This window comes from Equus asinus, chromosome 6, assembly GCF_041296235.1.
Source record: "Equus asinus isolate D_3611 breed Donkey chromosome 6, EquAss-T2T_v2, whole genome shotgun sequence".
Classification (NCBI taxonomy): Eukaryota; Metazoa; Chordata; class Mammalia; order Perissodactyla; family Equidae; genus Equus; species Equus asinus.
This window is the reverse complement of record NC_091795.1, coordinates 56,697,275-56,714,774: the sequence shown is the minus strand read 5'-3', so window position 1 is coordinate 56,714,774 and position 17,500 is coordinate 56,697,275. Positions and strand designations below refer to the sequence as shown.

General features: G+C 44.9%; 1 protein-coding gene across 5 annotated transcripts in view; it reads left to right on the top strand.

Annotated features, from left to right (window-relative positions):
- Positions 1–16,631, top strand: part of SPTBN1 (spectrin beta, non-erythrocytic 1) — a 187,056-nt gene extending 170,425 nt beyond the window's left edge. For 4 of the 5 annotated variants that reach the window (XM_044772441.2, XM_044772443.2, XM_070512100.1 and 1 more), the window contains 10 exons: positions 709–953; positions 2,153–2,291; positions 3,080–3,164; positions 5,017–5,213; positions 6,085–6,197; positions 6,908–6,971; positions 11,323–11,561; positions 12,770–12,943; positions 14,450–14,492; positions 15,316–16,631. In XM_044772441.2, the coding sequence (XP_044628376.1) occupies positions 709–953; positions 2,153–2,291; positions 3,080–3,164; positions 5,017–5,213; positions 6,085–6,197; positions 6,908–6,971; positions 11,323–11,561; positions 12,770–12,943; positions 14,450–14,492; positions 15,316–15,534 (1,518 nt within the window). In that variant the 3' untranslated portion in view covers positions 15,535–16,631. Of the gene's footprint in view, positions 1–708; positions 954–2,152; positions 2,292–3,079; positions 3,165–5,016; positions 5,214–6,084; positions 6,198–6,907; positions 6,972–8,426; positions 10,555–11,322; positions 11,562–12,769; positions 12,944–14,449; positions 14,493–15,315 lie in introns of all 5 variants that reach the window. The other variant, XR_011504031.1, reaches the window with a different exon arrangement.
- The last annotated feature ends 869 nt before the right edge of the window (positions 16,632–17,500 follow it).

Sequence of the window (17,500 nt, the reverse complement as noted above, 5' to 3'; positions counted from 1 at the left end):
TAGATGAAAAATTACAGTATCTCCTTTTAACATCTTTCCATAAGACCTATTTGCATTTCCTTATGATGCAGTTTTTGAAATTTGAAATTTGAAATTTGGCTGGTTAAAATTTTACCTTGTTAAATATCAGTCAGTTTTTTCAGCTACGTTAGATGCTGCATTTTTATGTTTTTCAAGTTGAATTCTCCCATTGTGAGAGCTCTTTACACATGATACGTGTATTGTTTTCAGCAACATCACATAGCAGTGGAAAAGGCATTTTCAAAATGTGTTCTTCATGACGGTTTCTTGTTCATGATAAAAACATCATGTTTACCCTAAAGGAGCAGATTAGGTGTTTATTGTTTTAATAAACTATGTCTGGATATGTACCATGTGATTTCTGTTCTGTCTGTATATCCCAGGCCACCTCCAGGGGCCCTTTCCTCAGCAAAGTCTCCCACCTGCATTCCTGCAGCATTTCATTTGTTTTATTGTTCATGTAGAACTTAATGATGTAGTGCAATACGTTTATAGTAAACTTGGGGTTTTGTGAGTTAGATCTCCCTGATGGAATTGTGAGCTTCTTGGGGGACAAGGGATCCATTTGGACTTGGTTCTTCAGTTAGTGCATAAGCAGACAGCGTGTGATGTGCGTGAAGGGAGTGGTGGGGCGATGGAGAGAAGGCCCAGCCCTCTCACCTGGCTCGTCTCCCCGTGGCTCTGCAGGTGAGGCAACTGCAGGAGGATGCGGCCCGCCTCCAGGCAGCCTATGCGGGTGACAAGGCTGATGACATCCAGAAGCGAGAGAATGAGGTTCTGGAAGCCTGGAAGGCCCTGCTGGATGCTTGTGAGGGCCGCAGGGTGCGGCTGGTGGACACAGGGGACAAGTTCCGCTTCTTCAGCATGGTGCGTGACCTCATGCTATGGATGGAGGATGTCATCCGGCAAATCGAAGCCCAGGAGAAGCCAAGGTAACACTCCTGGCCTCCTGGGCAGGAGGAAATCTGGCTAGTTGACCCCGGTTAATGTGTAGAAGGGATCTTCCAGAGAGAACTGGGGGCCTTACCTGAGAGTTTCAAGACCAGAGCAGGGGTGGGGAGGAGTTTTTGGGGAGCCACCACTGCTCCAGTCTGCTGCGCGTGGTTACCAAGGAATGAGGGACCCAGTGTTGTCACGCCCTCCGTGTTTCTCACCCTACCCTGCCCCCGTGTTCCACGCTCACCCCGGCCCTCCTGCCTTTGTCTGTGACCTCATACCTTGGACATAACCAGCTCTACCTCACCATTGGAATAAGATGGCTTTTCTGTGTTCTTTTTCTCTATTAGATTAAAAACCTCTTTATCCGTTTTCATACACGTTACTTAAGGGTGTCTCTTAACCCTCAACATCCACTGTAATGGCATCTTGAGATTATTATTTGCTATTCGTTCTATATCTTCTCTTTGGCTATGTTTCATGCAGAGCAGCTAAGAGAAGCTAATAGATGACCAAGCAGCACATATACAACCCCCAGTTCACTCCTGCCAGCCCCAGCCCCTGCTGTAACTGAGAAATGAACTATGCTCCAAAAGAAGAAATATTTTTATAACTACATATATATGTAAAACAACTGTATTTCCTAAATCAAGACTTTTTAGTTCGTAGGTTTGATCCGTGAGAAGCTCTCTCAGCTCTACCAATTATTGATTTCTAAGCTAGTTCCTATGCTGTGTCTCTTCATGTCTAAAGAAGGGGGTGGTGTCAGCTGCTCTCTGGAACACGCATCTCCTGAACCTTGGACAGCTAACTCATTGGTGTATGATCGGGGATGCCTGTTATTGCCTCTGTACCTTCTCGAAAATAGTCTGAATTGCATTTCAAAGTATAAGTTTGAACAGAAATCGAATGGTTTTTCTGGCACCTGCCAAGCAACCATTTTAAATTATTCAGGCGTGCACCACAAAAATGAGGGTAGCCTTATTCTTACTGTTAGGTTGCATAGCTGATCCTGAATTAGACTGTCATTGTGCCTCAGCTCCAGTGACCCAGCCTGAGCTCAGACTGTGAATCAGAACTGAAAGGCAAATTGTGCCGGTGAATAGTGCCTTCAAATTAGTTACGTGTTTTGAAACCTACACATTTGTTTGAAAAGCTTGATCTCCTAAAGGAGGTATTATTTGTCTAATTTTAGGGATGTGTCATCTGTTGAATTATTAATGAACAATCATCAAGGTATCAAAGCTGAAATTGATGCCCGTAATGACAGCTTCACAACCTGCATTGAACTTGGGAAATCCCTGCTGGCAAGAAAGCACTACGCATCCGAGGAGGTAGGATGCTGCTTTGCTTAGGGGCCCTGGGATGCACACAGCTGGTGTTCACATGTACATTGATTTTATTTAGTGAAGTGTGTCTATATGTGTGTGTATGCACATACATACAGAAAGAAATAGCTATTTGCATTCATACACACATACACAGATACATATATTTTGGAACGCCTTCTTTCCTTTGTGTGTAGAGTAAGACAACTTATGCAAGACTCTTGGCACAGAGCCAGTTGATCCCTGGCACAGAAGACAATTGTTGATGCCCCAGGTGCAGGTTTCATCCTCCCACCTTCCTAGGTGCCACCCCTTCTCTGTCACATGTGCCCTAGATCAGTTTGCTCTTTAGTGGATGGTTGCTAGTTCCAGTTAGGGCCGTGGTAGTAAAGAGGTAAGTGGTTAGTCAGTGTGTGGCCCCTTCAGGGGATTCAGTGTTCTCTCAGAGAGGTCAGGGCTTTGCCCCTCTTGCTGGCCCTCTCTTCCTTAGCGGGCTCGCTGAAGGGAGCCCCCGAGTCCAGAGGGGGCTCAGTGCGTTGTTGGCCTCCTCACGACAAAGCTGCTTTCAGTGGAGCCCAGCCTTCCTCTCAGCCCCTTCTGGAAGGAAGGTTGCCATGCTTTTCTCTCTTATCCCAGTACACAGATAGACTGAGCAGTCCTTAGATATTTCCTGGTTTAGTGGTGGTCTCCACAGAAAATGTATTTTTCTTACATGAAGTGGCTTATCAAGGGGAAGGCTAGGAGGATGTGGTACATTCTATTAAGATGTCCTCGTGGTCCTTCTTTTCTCACAGATCAAGGAAAAGTTACTGCAGTTGACAGAAAAGAGAAAAGAAATGATTGACAAGTGGGAAGACCGATGGGAATGGTTAAGACTGAGTAAGGACGTACTTAATCTTTTTACTCTCTTTGGGGGTCCATTGAAAGTACGCAAGTTTATTTTCCTGCTTTAATCGATTTGATGTGATGTTATCACTTAATGATTTTAGGAGTTCTAAATGCTTCTTTTTTAATGCCCTATTTCACACTTTCATGCTAAATATTTTTAAGTAGTTTCCTGTGGCATATTCTTTATTCTTCTTCCCATGACTGATCTCAGTGTCGGAAGTGGGATTTGGATGCTCTTAAGGAGCAGCATGGGATGAGAGAATTTCGTGTCCCTCTGGGAGAGTGTGGGTAAAAGCCTTCTCCTCCACTTGTCTTTAAGAAGAATTATTACTGCAGAGTCAAGAAGCTGGAAAGGTGGCCTGATTAGGTCTTATATTTGGTGCTCTTAGTAGAAGATTGATAACAAAGTAAAAGGTAACAAATATCGAGGTTTTGCAGTGAAATGGGCATTCCTCTAAGTGTTTTATCTATTTTTCTGTATTTATTCTCCACGATGACCCTCTGAGGTAGATTCTATTTTTAATCTTATAAAGGAACATGTGAGCTAACACAGAGTTTATAATTTGCAGTATTGGGGATAGTGCTTAATAATCGGTATGAATGCTGAAAGTGGTAGGCCAACTCAAGTGTTATTTGCCATCTTTGCCATTCTGTGTTTGGGGCTCTGGGCTCTGTCCTTGTGTTGTAACCATATACTCAGACACCAAGGGTGCCTACTAGAAACGATCTTAAAGGTGTGTTTTTACCTAGTGAAAGCACGTTACTCTTTTGGGCCCACAGCCCTTTTTGAAAAGAAATCCCACTCTTGACAATTCTTTGGATGAAGATTTGGTCTATAAATTTTAAGAATCCCTGGGCAGGCACAGCTCAGCAAAACCCCTAGTACCCCCACTGTGAACTAGGCACCAGGTGAATGCTGGGTGTACAGAATGAGGTGACAGTCCCTGGTGCAATGGTGGCATCATCTCATGGCAATGTTGGGGGCCACCAGGGTGATGAAAAGAGACAACTGGCAGTTCCTGGGGTTACTGATGCTGCCTGCAGTCCATTTCTTATCTGAATGACCCCCAGCACTGCTGCTTGAGATGCAGTGAAAATTCGTGTTAGCCACAGTGCGAAGCCGCTTCTGACTGGCCTTCTCATAACCAGTGGAAGCCATGCTGCTTCCTCACATGTGGAGGCACAGGACGAATAAAGCAAAAGCCTTGGCCCCTATTGTCGCCATTTTCTGCAGTGTTCCCCACATCCTTCCCTCCCTCTCAACTCCACAAAATAAAACATAGGACCAGCACCCCATAAAGAGTGGTTTAAGAATGCCTGCTCCATCAACGTGATCTGGTTGTTACGTGGCTTGTGAATTCCTGCAGGATTCTGAGGCTTACTTCATGGAAGTGGGCTGAGTGAGCAGAGCACACCCTCTCGGCCTGCGTTGTCCAGTCTGGAAGTCACTGTCTACATGTGGCTCCTGAGAACTTGAAATGTGTCCAGTCCAAATTGAGATGTGCTTTAAGGATAAAATACACATCAGATTTCAAAGATGGAAGAAAAAAGAATGAAACATCTCAATAATTTTTTATACTGATTACATGTTGCATTGATAACAGTTTGATATATCATGTTGTCTACAATGTGCTTTTGAAATTACTTTTACCTGTTTATTTTTAATGTGGCTGCTGGAAAAGTTAAAGTTGCATTTGTAGCTCACATTACGTTTATGTTGGACAGCACTGATCGACACTAGACTATAAACTAGTTGTGCAGGCAGCTGCCACCAGAGGGCAGTGCCATCCCTTACTGCCACATCCCACTGCTCACGAGCCCTCACTCTTGGTACCCTGTGCAGTTTTGGAGGTCCATCAGTTCTCAAGGGACGCCAGTGTGGCCGAGGCTTGGCTGCTCGGACAGGAGCCATACCTATCCAGCAGAGAAATAGGCCAGAGTGTGGACGAGGTGGAGAAGCTCATCAAGCGCCATGAGGCTTTTGAAAAGTCTGCAGCAACCTGGGACGAGAGGTTCTCTGCCCTGGAAAGGCTGACGACGGTAAGTGGCCGCTGGACGCCGGACACTCGGCCTCTTCGTTCTTATAGACAGCCTCTTCTTTCTGCCTGCCTCCTAGACCAGGGAATTCACATTACTACTCTGTTTTCTTCCTGAAATGGGTGGCTCTCTTGGCACAGCACCTGGGTGACTGTCCAGGGCTCCCAGCCCCTCAGTCACATCCTGGGCATCTTGATTTTGGATCACTTATCATAGTGTCCTGCCTGGGAGTCAATTGATTGGGCTTTGCTTTTCTCTTCGGATCTGCTTTTCCTCCCATATCTAATAGAAGCTTTGTTTCTAGGGAGCATAGCCTTTTAATTCTGTTTAGAATTTCAGGATTAGAGTTCCCGTCAAGTCATAGCTTGATCCTAGACCATTGAAAATTCTCCCGTTGCCTGATCACCTCTTCTGCCCACATTTGGCTGATCACAAATTCTTACCACAGCACAGGAAGCTTCCTTGAGAATTCCTGCAGCCCTGTCTCAGTGGAGTTTGTCTGAGCTCTGATGGGAGGTCCAGCACAGAGCCGCATGCTCAGGTTCTTTCTTCCTGAGCCGAGTTGATAGCGGCATAGTTCACTTAGAAATTAAACCCGGTGTCCTAGGGGCCACACAAACGACTGATAGGGATCTACCAGCCCATGGAATAGACCTGTTTCATCACTCACACCTCTGTTTCTTGTAGTTTCGGGGTTGTAGCTGCAGTTCCTGTCACCTTAGTGCCATTTTGCTTAGGGTGTTAGAGCTTCTAGTTGTCCAGTATGATCCAGTGTGGAAAACTCGGACAAGAAGACTTCCTGGGTTCGTCTAGAGCCCTTTCCTTAAAAGAGAGAGTTTGGGGCTCTGCTGAACATCACTGTGTTCTCCCTCAGTTGGAGTTACTGGAAGTGCGCAGACAGCAAGAGGAAGAGGAGAGGAAGAGGCGGCCGCCTTCTCCTGAGCCAAGCACGAGGGCTTCCGAGGAGGCCGAGTCCCAGCAGCAGTGGTGAGTGGCAGGCAGTGGCGCTACTGGAACCTGAGCTGCAGGGACGAGTGAGGTCTGGGGGCGTCTGTCTAAGCTTGTGCTTCACTAGGCCTAGCCACATGCCCTTCCGCTTAATTCTTCTGTAGAATATTTAGAATCTGTATGGTCATCCCTGGGTAACATCTGAGAACACTGACTTGTCCACGGTCACATTGCTGTGCAGGCGGCAGGAGTGGAATGTAGACAGCACCCTCTCTACTGCACAAGCACGCGTGTGTGTGTACACTCACACGCACTCAGAATTTCCATGCTATTAAATGGATGGAGGGAACCACCTAGATTTCAGGCCAGTGATTTTGTGGTGATGCTTTTTGAAAGTTCTTTGTGGCATCACATGAAGGACAGAAGTTATTCTCTATTTCTGAAAGGCTAGTTATTTTGCTGTGCTAAGAGCTCCCTGACAGCCACTCATGCTGCCTGCATGCGGGGAGGGGCGTGCCTGTAGTCTTATTCTCTAGCTAGCGTCTGAAACACCTGGAAAGGTTTTTTTTTTAATATAAAAGTTGTATTATGTAGAAGAAGGTTGTGTATGTTTTTCTGAGAGAAAACCTGTAATAAAATTGATGTTCTCACCCATCCTCTCTTACCATTTTTCTCTTTCTCCTCTTTTCTTCTTCCTTCCTCTCCCTCCCTCCCTCTCCTCCTGTCTTCTTTCCCCCTTTGCCTAACAGGGATACTTCCAAAGGAGAGCAAGTTTCCCAGAATGGTTTGCCGGCTGAACAGGGATCTCCACGGGTTAGTTATCGCTCTCAAACCTACCAAAACTACAAAAACTTTAATAGCAGACGGACAGCCAGTGACCAGCCGTGGTCTGGACTGTGAAGTTCACTACCATTTGTCAAGAACCATTCTTTCCAAATCCTGTTGATTTGACCTTTTGGCTTCCACTTCACCCACGGTGTTAAAATTTTACTTAATTCATAGACTTCCTTGGTTTCATATTTGTTTGCATTTAATTCATGTTTATTTGAGTCTTTTAACTGATGGATGCTCAGTTGCCGTAAAGCAACATGCTTATTTTTTGTTTATTTATTGTGAGCTTTTTACTTTATTAAGATTTTACAGCGAAAACCTTACATGAGTAATTGAAATTAAATGAGATTACAGCAAAATGAAGAAGAGAACTAGAATCCGACAGGTACGACACATCCAGTTATACTAACAGGGTACAGTACTGCGCTGTACATAGCCCCTTTATTAACCTGCACTAGTTTACTCGTAACTAGGAAGACTGGGGTATGAGGAGGGAGACTTGAAATGTTAAGGTTACAAGCTAAAGTCAGCTGAGTAACATTCCATTCAGGCTGCATTCATTCATCAACAATGACAAAGAAAGGGAAGGTGAATCTACTTGGGAAGGTGTTTTAATGTTTAGGCGTAGAATCTCAAACGTTTTGAGATCTGCAGATCATTTATTACTCTTTGCAAACCAGCTCCTCCTTTATTTTTTTCTGCCAAGTCCTGAATTGAGGATTCTAGGCTTCTTTGCAGCAGATAATGCAGCCAGCCTCGGGAATAAAATGCCCACTGACTGCTGCTGCCACCTTTGTCGTGGTCACGGTCAGCACCGCTGGGACAAGGGACGTGGCAGGTGACAGCTGTTGCCAGCATCTGTCAGAGGCCTGCCTACCAGACTTCCAGGCCTCTCCATTCAGTTGATGACTTCAGGGTGTCAAACTATTTAAATTTTTCAAACAAATGGAACAAAAGCCATTCTGGTTCACCCTGGTTACTTGAAGGATGTGCTTGGTGGACCACCCTGGGAGCAGTTGCGTGCCTCCTGGCTTCCGAAGAAATTTTAGAGTCTCTGTAGACAGAAACTCTGTTGTATGTCTCCGCCGTGTGTACGGATCTTCTGATTCGTTTTTCATTTCTTGGGACTCTCTGTGGAGTTCTCTAGTAAGGAGTCTTTTAGGTTGGGATTTATCAGACCACCAGCAGGGGTTGAAAATGTTTTCACAGAAATTCTATTCCTTAGGAATAGAAGTTAATGAAAGAGGTGATTTCCTGGTACTCGTAAAGACAAAACCAAATCCATATTACATCAAAGCCTTGTGGGACGTTCACTTGCTCATTTGCCATATTTAGATGTTAGTGGAATTAGAAACCTGTATTGATATGTGTTCTCCATGAGTTAAGTCTAATTTGTCTTTTCATTTCATGATGCATGTCTTTTTTTTCTTTTGTCAGGATAACATCATGTAGCATCTTGTTTGTTTTTCCTTATTTCTATGTACATATCTATCTACTTGTGACTGTAGATGGGTATATAGATAGATGCCAAGCTTCTTATGTTCTCGGGGTAATGTGCACCATTATTGGGTCTCTGCCTTAAATACACCAAAATCCGTTTTAGAAAAAAACCAGTGCTTCATCTTTGATCTTTAGGGAGCCCTGACGTGTGTTTCTGGCTCCAAATTATATGTGTCACTGATCTATATGTATATATGTGATGTTTCCATATATATGTTTAAATTTTATATCATCAGGACTAATGCCCAATTTTATGCTTTTTGTATTCAGAAGACCAAAAAAAAAAAGGAACCACATAAACACACAGGGAAGGAGCGCTGTGATGTTTTTGGCATTTGTTCTCATGCCTGTTTTTATCTAGATTTTTAAATTGTAGCTTGCCAGAGCAAATTTTTAATTACGATTGGATTGTGTCGGAAGAAGAAAAGCCTTTTCACTCTTTTGAGTTATGATGCAGAGACTCAAGTTAATGAACTTGGAAATAGCATTGCTTCGTGCACTTAGAAAACCAATCAGGTGTTTCTTGTGCTACTAGTTGTCACGTTGCATTTATGTTCACCTCCTGATTTAAACATCTCAGGTGTACCCGGCCACTAAAGCACTCTGGACTAATCGCTCAAGAGAAGCACCGTGGGGTGGGGCCGGGGTGGATCCTCGTGTACCCACCGTCTGGTCGTAGCACTATGATTTGCTTTGATGTCTGTCTCTAGTGGTGTGTTGTCTGTTGGCATGCTTAAGCACATGTCCATTAAAATTCATTTTGTTCCTTTTATTTTCCTTGTTTTCTTGGTTAGTAATTCATTTGCATAAACATTAATTATCTCTGCATACTGGTTTGGGGTTTTCTCTTTCCTTCTAACTCTAAAGAAAAAAATTTTTGCTGCAGAATTTCCCCCAGAAGAGGTTCCCCTGGTCTTCACCTATGTTTGAAGTCCGACCAAGTGCTATAAATTTTAGCCTTTTTCCAGTAAACGTTCGTCTATCCAGGTCATTGCTGTCACTAGCAGTTTGCGAGCACCACCTGCAGCACTAATTTTTTTTTAACCTGGTTTCTAGACACACTAACCTCATGTCTCCCTAGACTCACACCTGGCACAGGCCTTCCACACCAAACTCCTGCTTCCTCCCCATCAGAAGTTTCTTGAAATCAGAAGAACAGATTTGTCAACTTTAAAATCTACTCACTGTCTTTTGACTCAGGATTTTGTTTTTTGGTGGTGATTTTTCTCTCCTGCATCTCTCCATTAAAAGTGAAAGGAAGGAGAGAAATATTTGAATAGCCTATTGCTCGTAAGCACGTGTCCACAGGCTGTCACTTGCAAGGCCAGGATAATCACCCATGCCTTTTTGCCCTAAGAATCTACTTTCCACATTGTTATGTGGGTGAAGGGTTGCAGTCAAAAACACCCTTAAATTGCATAGCCTCTAGTCTCACCCTAAACTCTGATGCTAATGGTGGTAGTTTGCACAGATGGAATATAAACTTGTAACTCCCACTCAGCCACTTAGATAAGACCTAAAGGGAGAGACCCAGTTCTGAGAGTTGACATATCTGAGTGTTCAAGCAGTGGTGGCCAGTCTAGTGTTTATCCTGTTGAGGTTGTTGCTGCTAATTCAGTGTCATTTTGGTTCTGGGCAGCAGTGATGGGGGACGTATCTAATGAGCGTGCCATTGACACCTCCATGTTTGTCCGCGTACGAAGGGTGCAGGTTGTCTGTAATCCACTAAAGCGTTAGCCTCACCCACCCAGCTTTAGTAACTCGCTAATCCCACGCCCTGGGTATATCAGCCAGGGGCTGCTACAGTTCATGGTACACAGTTGATGGTACACAGGCTGAAAGTGATAATGAATCAAGACCCTACTGCATTTCCCAAGCCGAAAAGCCATGAGCGTTACAATATAAATGAGCTTGGGAAGAAACAGCTCCCGAAGACGTCTCCAGCCTGAAGGGTCAGAGCCGCTGGAAGCCTGGCTGTCTCTGGGCTTTCTCGTCTCAGTGCAGCAAGGCACCGTGATCAACCAACACGTGATGGGGAAGGCCCTGGTTCTGTCTTTGTTTGGGGGTAAATAGCTGTGTGGTGTTGAGTGACTGTGATTGGCTTTTCCAGCTCCTTTAACACAAACTACAACCCACTCACGATACAACTTCGGCAGATGTGGTTAAAACAATGTTTGTTGACTTGCCTCATTTCCTTCCAGCTCTTAAGTTCCAAAGTCTAACTGGGATGGTAGATGCGAAATGCATGATTGTCATCCTAATTTCTGCATGTGTTTATGACGATGTGTTGAGGGGAGGGGGAGGAGAGCCAGAGAGCATTTTCAGAAACGAAACGTCTTTCCTTGTCTTACTTTGGGGGAATGCTGTGTAGCTCTGATAGAGTTGTCTATCGATCTGTTTGTGAATGCCCTTTCGCTTAAACTTCCAGCCCTTCTGGTGGCGTCCTTGGTTGTAAGGTGGCTGCTGTATAACGTCCACTCTCTCATATTTAATATGTGTGATTGTTACCGTTGTCCTTTTGTTTTAAAGTAACCACAAGAGGAAATGATCTGAGTTATATTAGAGAAAATGGATTGATCAGAGGAGCAGAGTGCAGTAAAACTCATACTGGCATTTCGCTTTTCTCATATCCCCATAAACGGGCGGGTATTAATCCATTCCCACCTTCTAATGTCCTTGGTGTCCAGCTGGCTTTGTGGGATGTGCAATGGTTTTACTGTACTGCCTCGATCTGTGCCAGGCATTTATACACAGCCACGTGTGCGAGTCAGAGCGTATGTGATCACTGCCGTGGCTCTCGGGGTTAGCTGAATGGCCTCTCCGCTGTCCCTAGATGGCAGAAACGGCAGACACAAGCGAAATGGTCAACGGTGCTGCCGAACAGAGGACGAGCTCGAAAGAGTCCAGCCCCATCCCCTCCCCCACCTCCGACCGCAAAGCCAAGACTGCCCTCCCGCCCCAGAGTGCCGCCACCTTGCCAGCCAGAGCCCAGGAGACACCTTCGGCCCAGATGGAAGGCTTCCTGAATCGGAAGCACGAGTGGGAGGCCCACAACAAGAAAGCCTCAAGCAGGTAATGACAGCAAAGTCCGGGGCATTAAGATGCGAAGTCAGCCTGTTAAAGGTTGAGGCGGGTCGGTCTTGAGTTGAAAGGGGAGTGTGTGTTCATCTCCTTGGTTTATTCTGTAGCTTCCTGGGCATCACGTGATTCTTAGGACTGACAGTGGAAAGTTGGAGTAGAGCGCGTCTTACTCACTGAGAGAAGAGTCAAGTGTGGATGGAAATAGCAAAAAGAGGCCTTAGTAGTTCATCCTGAGAAGGAGTGCTGCTAGTTTGAGGTTGCGGAGTCTTCCCTAAAGCGAGATGATTTCATTGTAGGATTCCTCCTCGTGGGATTTTTTAAGACATTCATCATTCCCCCTGCCTTATCTCCATATCAGTCTTCAGCATCTCCCAGTAGTCCTGCTTCCATTATCTCTATTTTACAGCTGAGGAGACTGAGGCTCTGGAAGCTTATGGAAGTTTACTCTCTGTAGAAACCCTAGTAAATGGCATAGCTGGGATAAAACTCTTATCTGACTCCACAGCCTGTGTGCTTAACCAGCAGACCAAACTGCCTGGGGCTACCATGTGGTTATGCAGGTTGTACACCAGACCAGGGAATCCCGTCTAAGAGCTGCCATCCGTGTTGAGGACAGCATGGATTTGTTAATACAGGCAGGCAGCAGTAAAGTGTCTTGTTCTTATAAAATCAGTATATTATGATAGTTTGCTGTATGATGGGGGAAAGCCACCTTTTTCTAATTGATCCAAAGATTCCTAAGTGCTAATGGCCCTGGGTCTGCCTCCTGTCAGGTTGCCAAGCCACATCAAGAATGGAGCTGAGGTGGAAATGCTGCTTAAGGCCAGGCATGTTTCACTGAAGGAGCCTGGCCTGTATCCCCTTACCACAAGAGGGTACTACAGCAAAGAGTACCAAACACCGACAAAATCTTTCCCGTCAGAGCCAAGAGTGCCTGTATGTAATAGAAGAGGGAACCATGTTTTTCTGCAAATATCGAGAGAGAAGTAGCCCTCAGAAGCCTGCCACCACAGCAGCATGTGGCTGTCCCGAGAGTCCACAGAGGAATTTTGTGCCACTGTCTATTTTTAGTAGGATTTAGGAAGGACTCTTAACAAGGGGTCAAACCATGTCTGAGGACCATTTTCATATTAATCAGATTCTTAACTCTTTAAGGGAGTGTGGTGTAGAACTTTGACGTTCCTTTCTTAACTGCTCAGGTCCTGGCACAATGTTTATTGTGTCATAAATAACCAAGAAATGGGTTTCTACAAAGATGCAAAGACCGCTGCTTCCGGAATTCCCTACCACAGCGAGGTCCCTGTGAGTTTGAAAGAAGCCGTCTGTGAAGTGGCCCTTGATTACAAGAAGAAGAAGCACGTGTTCAAGCTCAGGTGAGAGTTGTCTGCTTCGTGGTTGCCGGCGGGTGGGGGCGTGTTCATTTTCACTCTGGGCCTTGATTTTCTTAGATAGACACTGTGGTTGGTTGGTTCCTTTCTCTGCCATTTAAAAAACCAGTAAGTGACAAACCAGTTTGGCACACATCTCGGTTAGGGTCTTTGGGGATGTGGCCAGTCACTGGCGTCCCTGTGGTTAACAGCATAGCTGAACATTGAGGAAAAGGGGCTTTTGTTTTTATAAGCTAGAACTTCCTGTTCCCTCAGACAAGGTGAGCAAGTTATATTTCATAATTTAAGAGAAGCTTAGAAAAATAGTTTCCCCGTTTTTGCAGCTTATCCAGACCCAGGAGATGCTATTCGTTGCTCGTGAATTATCTGGAGATGGGTTAAATGAGTCATCCTGGAGCCAGATGGAGACAAACAGGAAGTGTGTGTGCTCCCCTGACTCGCCCAGCAGATGTTCCCAATGCCTCTGGAACCATCTAATTCCAAATGTCTCTACCCTGTAGAACACATACACCTCCCCACAGAGAGGATCCAGGCTCAGAAGTTCTGCTTGTGCTTGGAAATGGGCAGAAAAACCATTTTATCTTTTAAAAATGTAAAAAGTAAACATGTTAGTGGTTAGGACATTACTTAAAGTAGTTTAATACTAATTTGATCTGTTGCTTTGAGATCTGAAAAGCTTTGGCCTCCAGTGATGTGTGTGTCTCGTGCCAGTTGGACTAGGCCAAGGATTGCAAATGGTGTGATTTATTGAGCTCTGTTGACGAGCGCTGGAGCAGGCTCTTCGGGACTTGGAACATGTTACATTTTGTAAGACAAGGCGCAGACAGCCTGGCTCCCTGGCTGCCTCCCCCTTTGTACTCCATGATGCAGCTTCAGAGGGTCAGGATATTGGCAAAGAGCACTTACCCTCCTCCACCCTGGCAACGCCCCCTTCCTCTTGACAGCGGTGGAGTGAATGACTGAGCCCTCCACGCCAGTGACCTCTTGGTGTCACGGTGATGGCCTCCCCAGGGCAGTTTCTTTCCCTCTGAGACATACATGGAAAGAGAAATCTAGGAGACCTTTTCTGTACATCTGTTCAGAAACTCTGGTATTTTTAAATGTGGGGGATACAAGCTCAGTAGCAGAATTTCAAAAAGGCTCATAATTTTTAAAGAGATTTCTCTTGACTTCGGTTTAGAGCAGTGATCAGGATCCAAGTGATCGTTGCCAGATGTTGATACGTTTGGGACTTTTTCGATTCTTCCAGTGGATTGAAACACTGAGTTGCCTATGTATGTTATACTGGCCCAATTATATGGCTTCTTGAGTCCAGGGAGCCACTGCTGGGCCTGTGTGGGTCACAGGCACAGTTGGTGATGTGTGCAGAGCTCTGACGAGCCATCTGGTATGATTCTGTGGCCTGCTTGTATCCCACATAGGATAGGAGAGTTGGGGGATTTTTTTTTTTTTAAGTTATATCGTGACTTACTTTCTTCTTTCAAATTACAGGCTAAATGATGGCAATGAGTACCTCTTCCAAGCCAAAGATGATGTAAGTTTCTAAGATTCATTTCTCCCAGATATTTAAGAGTTCGCAAGTATTTGTGGCATGATAAGTTTCATTTATGATGTTCTTCAATAAGTAATGGTCAGCGATGGCTTCTGTCATCTAGTCTTCACCGTCACTAACTCTAGAAGGTGTTCACTTATGTCTCTAGGAGGCAGGGAATGTCATTTCCCTGTCTCCTTGGCCATGGCAGGAGAGCTAATGCAGGGTCCGTTGAAGTCCACAGAGGAAACCTTGCCCACCCCCTCCCAGTATATGAGGCACAGCGAGGTGGTCCCAGGGCCAGACGTGGATCCTGAAGCCCAGTCAGGAGTCTCCTCGCTGTACCCCACTGCCTTTAACCAGCCATTCAGGGTTGTGCTCCACCTTGAGGGGAGAGAGGGTCAACTGATGAGAAAACAACATGTGCTTTAAATTTTAGAAAGCAACTTCTATTAAATTTATACAATGTTATATGTCAAATATATTTCAATAGAAAAAAAGGAAAGTCAACTTTTCAGAGTGGGTCCTGACACCCCACAGATGGAGCTCTTCCAAGTTTGTAGGACCATATACTGGAGTGATGACCTTCAGGGACTGTAAACTGAATTCTCGTGAGAGTTGAACTATGTTCACTCTACGTATGATAAAGCAGAGGTTCATTTGGGAAGTGCTTACCCCTCAGTTAGCCAGATGCCTCTGTCAGCCAGACGCATTGTTCCCTAGCCTTCCAGCCGACAGAGGCTCGTATGGTCATCCAGGTGGAGCAAGAGCATCTCCTGCCCAAGCCGCTTAGTTGAGTCTCACCTGTGCCTCCCCATTTGTCCAGGAGGAAATGAACACATGGATCCAGGCCATCTCCTCCGCCATCTCCTCCGATAAATACGAGGTGTCTGCCAGCACCCAGAGCACGCCAGCATCTAGCCGGGCACAGACCTTGCCCACCAGCGTTGTCACCATCACCAGCGAGTCCAGTCCCGGCAAGCGGGAAAAGGACAAGGAGAAAGACAAAGAGAAGCGGTTCAGCATTTTTGGCAAAAAGAAGTGAACTCCTTTCCTTCATCTCCTGCCCTTCTCTTACCTTTTCAGTGAAATTCCAGCATGCGAGCTCAAAACCAACACATTGCTCTCTGTGCCTAATGTTCCTCAATGTGGTGATTTCCTTTTTTTTTTTAATTTATAGAGCATTTCTTGCGGGGGTGGGGAACATACCCCTAAACACTTTATCTCCAAGTTACAAAAGTTTGAGGTGCAGAGGGCAGACCAGATTTTTTTTAATGAAATTCTATAGATTAGATCTCAATATTTAAACTGTTCCTCAATTTTGTGAGGCTGTGTTGGAAATAACCTGCCTCTAGTGCTGTTGGTATGCAGGGCAGCGGTGCTTAAACAATATTTCCTGTGCTCACCAGAGACGAAACGTACCAATTTCCTGACACCATTCTCTTCCATTTGCTCCCAGTGGTTTCTTTGAGTCTTGACTATTAGAAGTGCCCACGATGGGTCTTACCTTGATTAAACAGATCGTGTATTAAGATCTGCTGCAGCCATAGTGCAGCTCCATGTTAACTCTACAGACCAAACCGTTTGTATCTGGCATCACTTACTAACACACGACATGCGGCTTTTCTGCATCAACCGCGACGATGGTTCAGAATGTCGGGATACAAGAAGGAATAGAAAACTGATAACTGTTTTAAATAATCTGTAATTTCAATTTTTTTTTGCTGAAATACATTATATTGTATGTTTGAGATAATTCTAGTACAAAGTATAATAAAACTAGATGTATAATAAACCCTTTAAATCATTGGTAAGTGTACAAGTGGAACTGAAGCATTTACTGGACAAAGTAATGTTACTCTAATGGTTACTTGCTCGTGCGTTGCCACACTGTGTTATAATTTGCTTCATTACCTTGCTATTTGATACATAGTGTGCATTTCTCTGTCACTGTAACGATTGTAATGACAAATTTTCATCTTACTGCACAATCAAAATGGCATTGATAGGAATGAACTCCGAGGCTGGGCCTGAGCAGGGAGGTGGTCCCTCAGGCCTGGTGCTCAGTCGTATGACCTGTACCTCTCCACTTTTGCCCTATCTGTTAAATATATGCTATGTCATTAAATGCTTTTAAATCTAGCACGGTGGGTCTTTATTGTTTTTCTCTCCTGCGTGCACGCTATGTAGGGAAATTGCAAAGCGAGAAATAGCTAACGGGAAACCTTGGAGGGTCCATCTGGGTTCCTGCTCTGTGCTGTTGGGCATGGATGATGCAGCGGCTTTGAAAACTCCTGCAAACAGAATAATAAGTATGGGATGTTTCTCAGCTATGCATCTGAATTTTATCTTTTATTCATGAAAAAGTTAGAGAGCTTGCTAAATCTGAGCTGTGAGGCAGGGGTTGGCAAACATTTTCTGCAAAGGGCCAGAGAGAGTAAATATTTTAGGCTTTGTGGGCTATACTCTCTGTTGAAACTCTGCTCTTGTGTAAAATGAGGCAGCCACTGACAATATGTAAACGAATGAGCATGACTGTGTTCATATAATGTCCTTCATATAATTTTCACGTGCCGCCCAGTGTTACTCTTTTTTAAAAAACACTTAAAATGTAAAATCTATTTTACCCTGATCATACGGAAACAGATGGCAGGCTACATTTGGCCCAGGGGCTTGTTTGCTGATGCCAGTGTAAGGTCATGGGTCAGATATGCCTGATACACTTGTCCTGTTTTATCTGAGTGTATTGACTCCATACTGCTTACATATTTGCTTAGTGAAGCAGCAATGGATGCTGTGGATTTTCAGGAAGTTCTTCCACCAAAGCTGTGCCTACCGTGACGCATCGGTCCTGGCCTCCACAGCTAAATGGCACTGGAGCTTTTTGTTACCCCTAGTTGAACTGAGACCTCCCTCACCATCTTCTCCCCCTCTTCTCACGTGCACCCAAGGCCATTTACACCAGGTGACACTCCCTTTCCCTTGCCGTACTCAGGATTGGAATCAGGTTG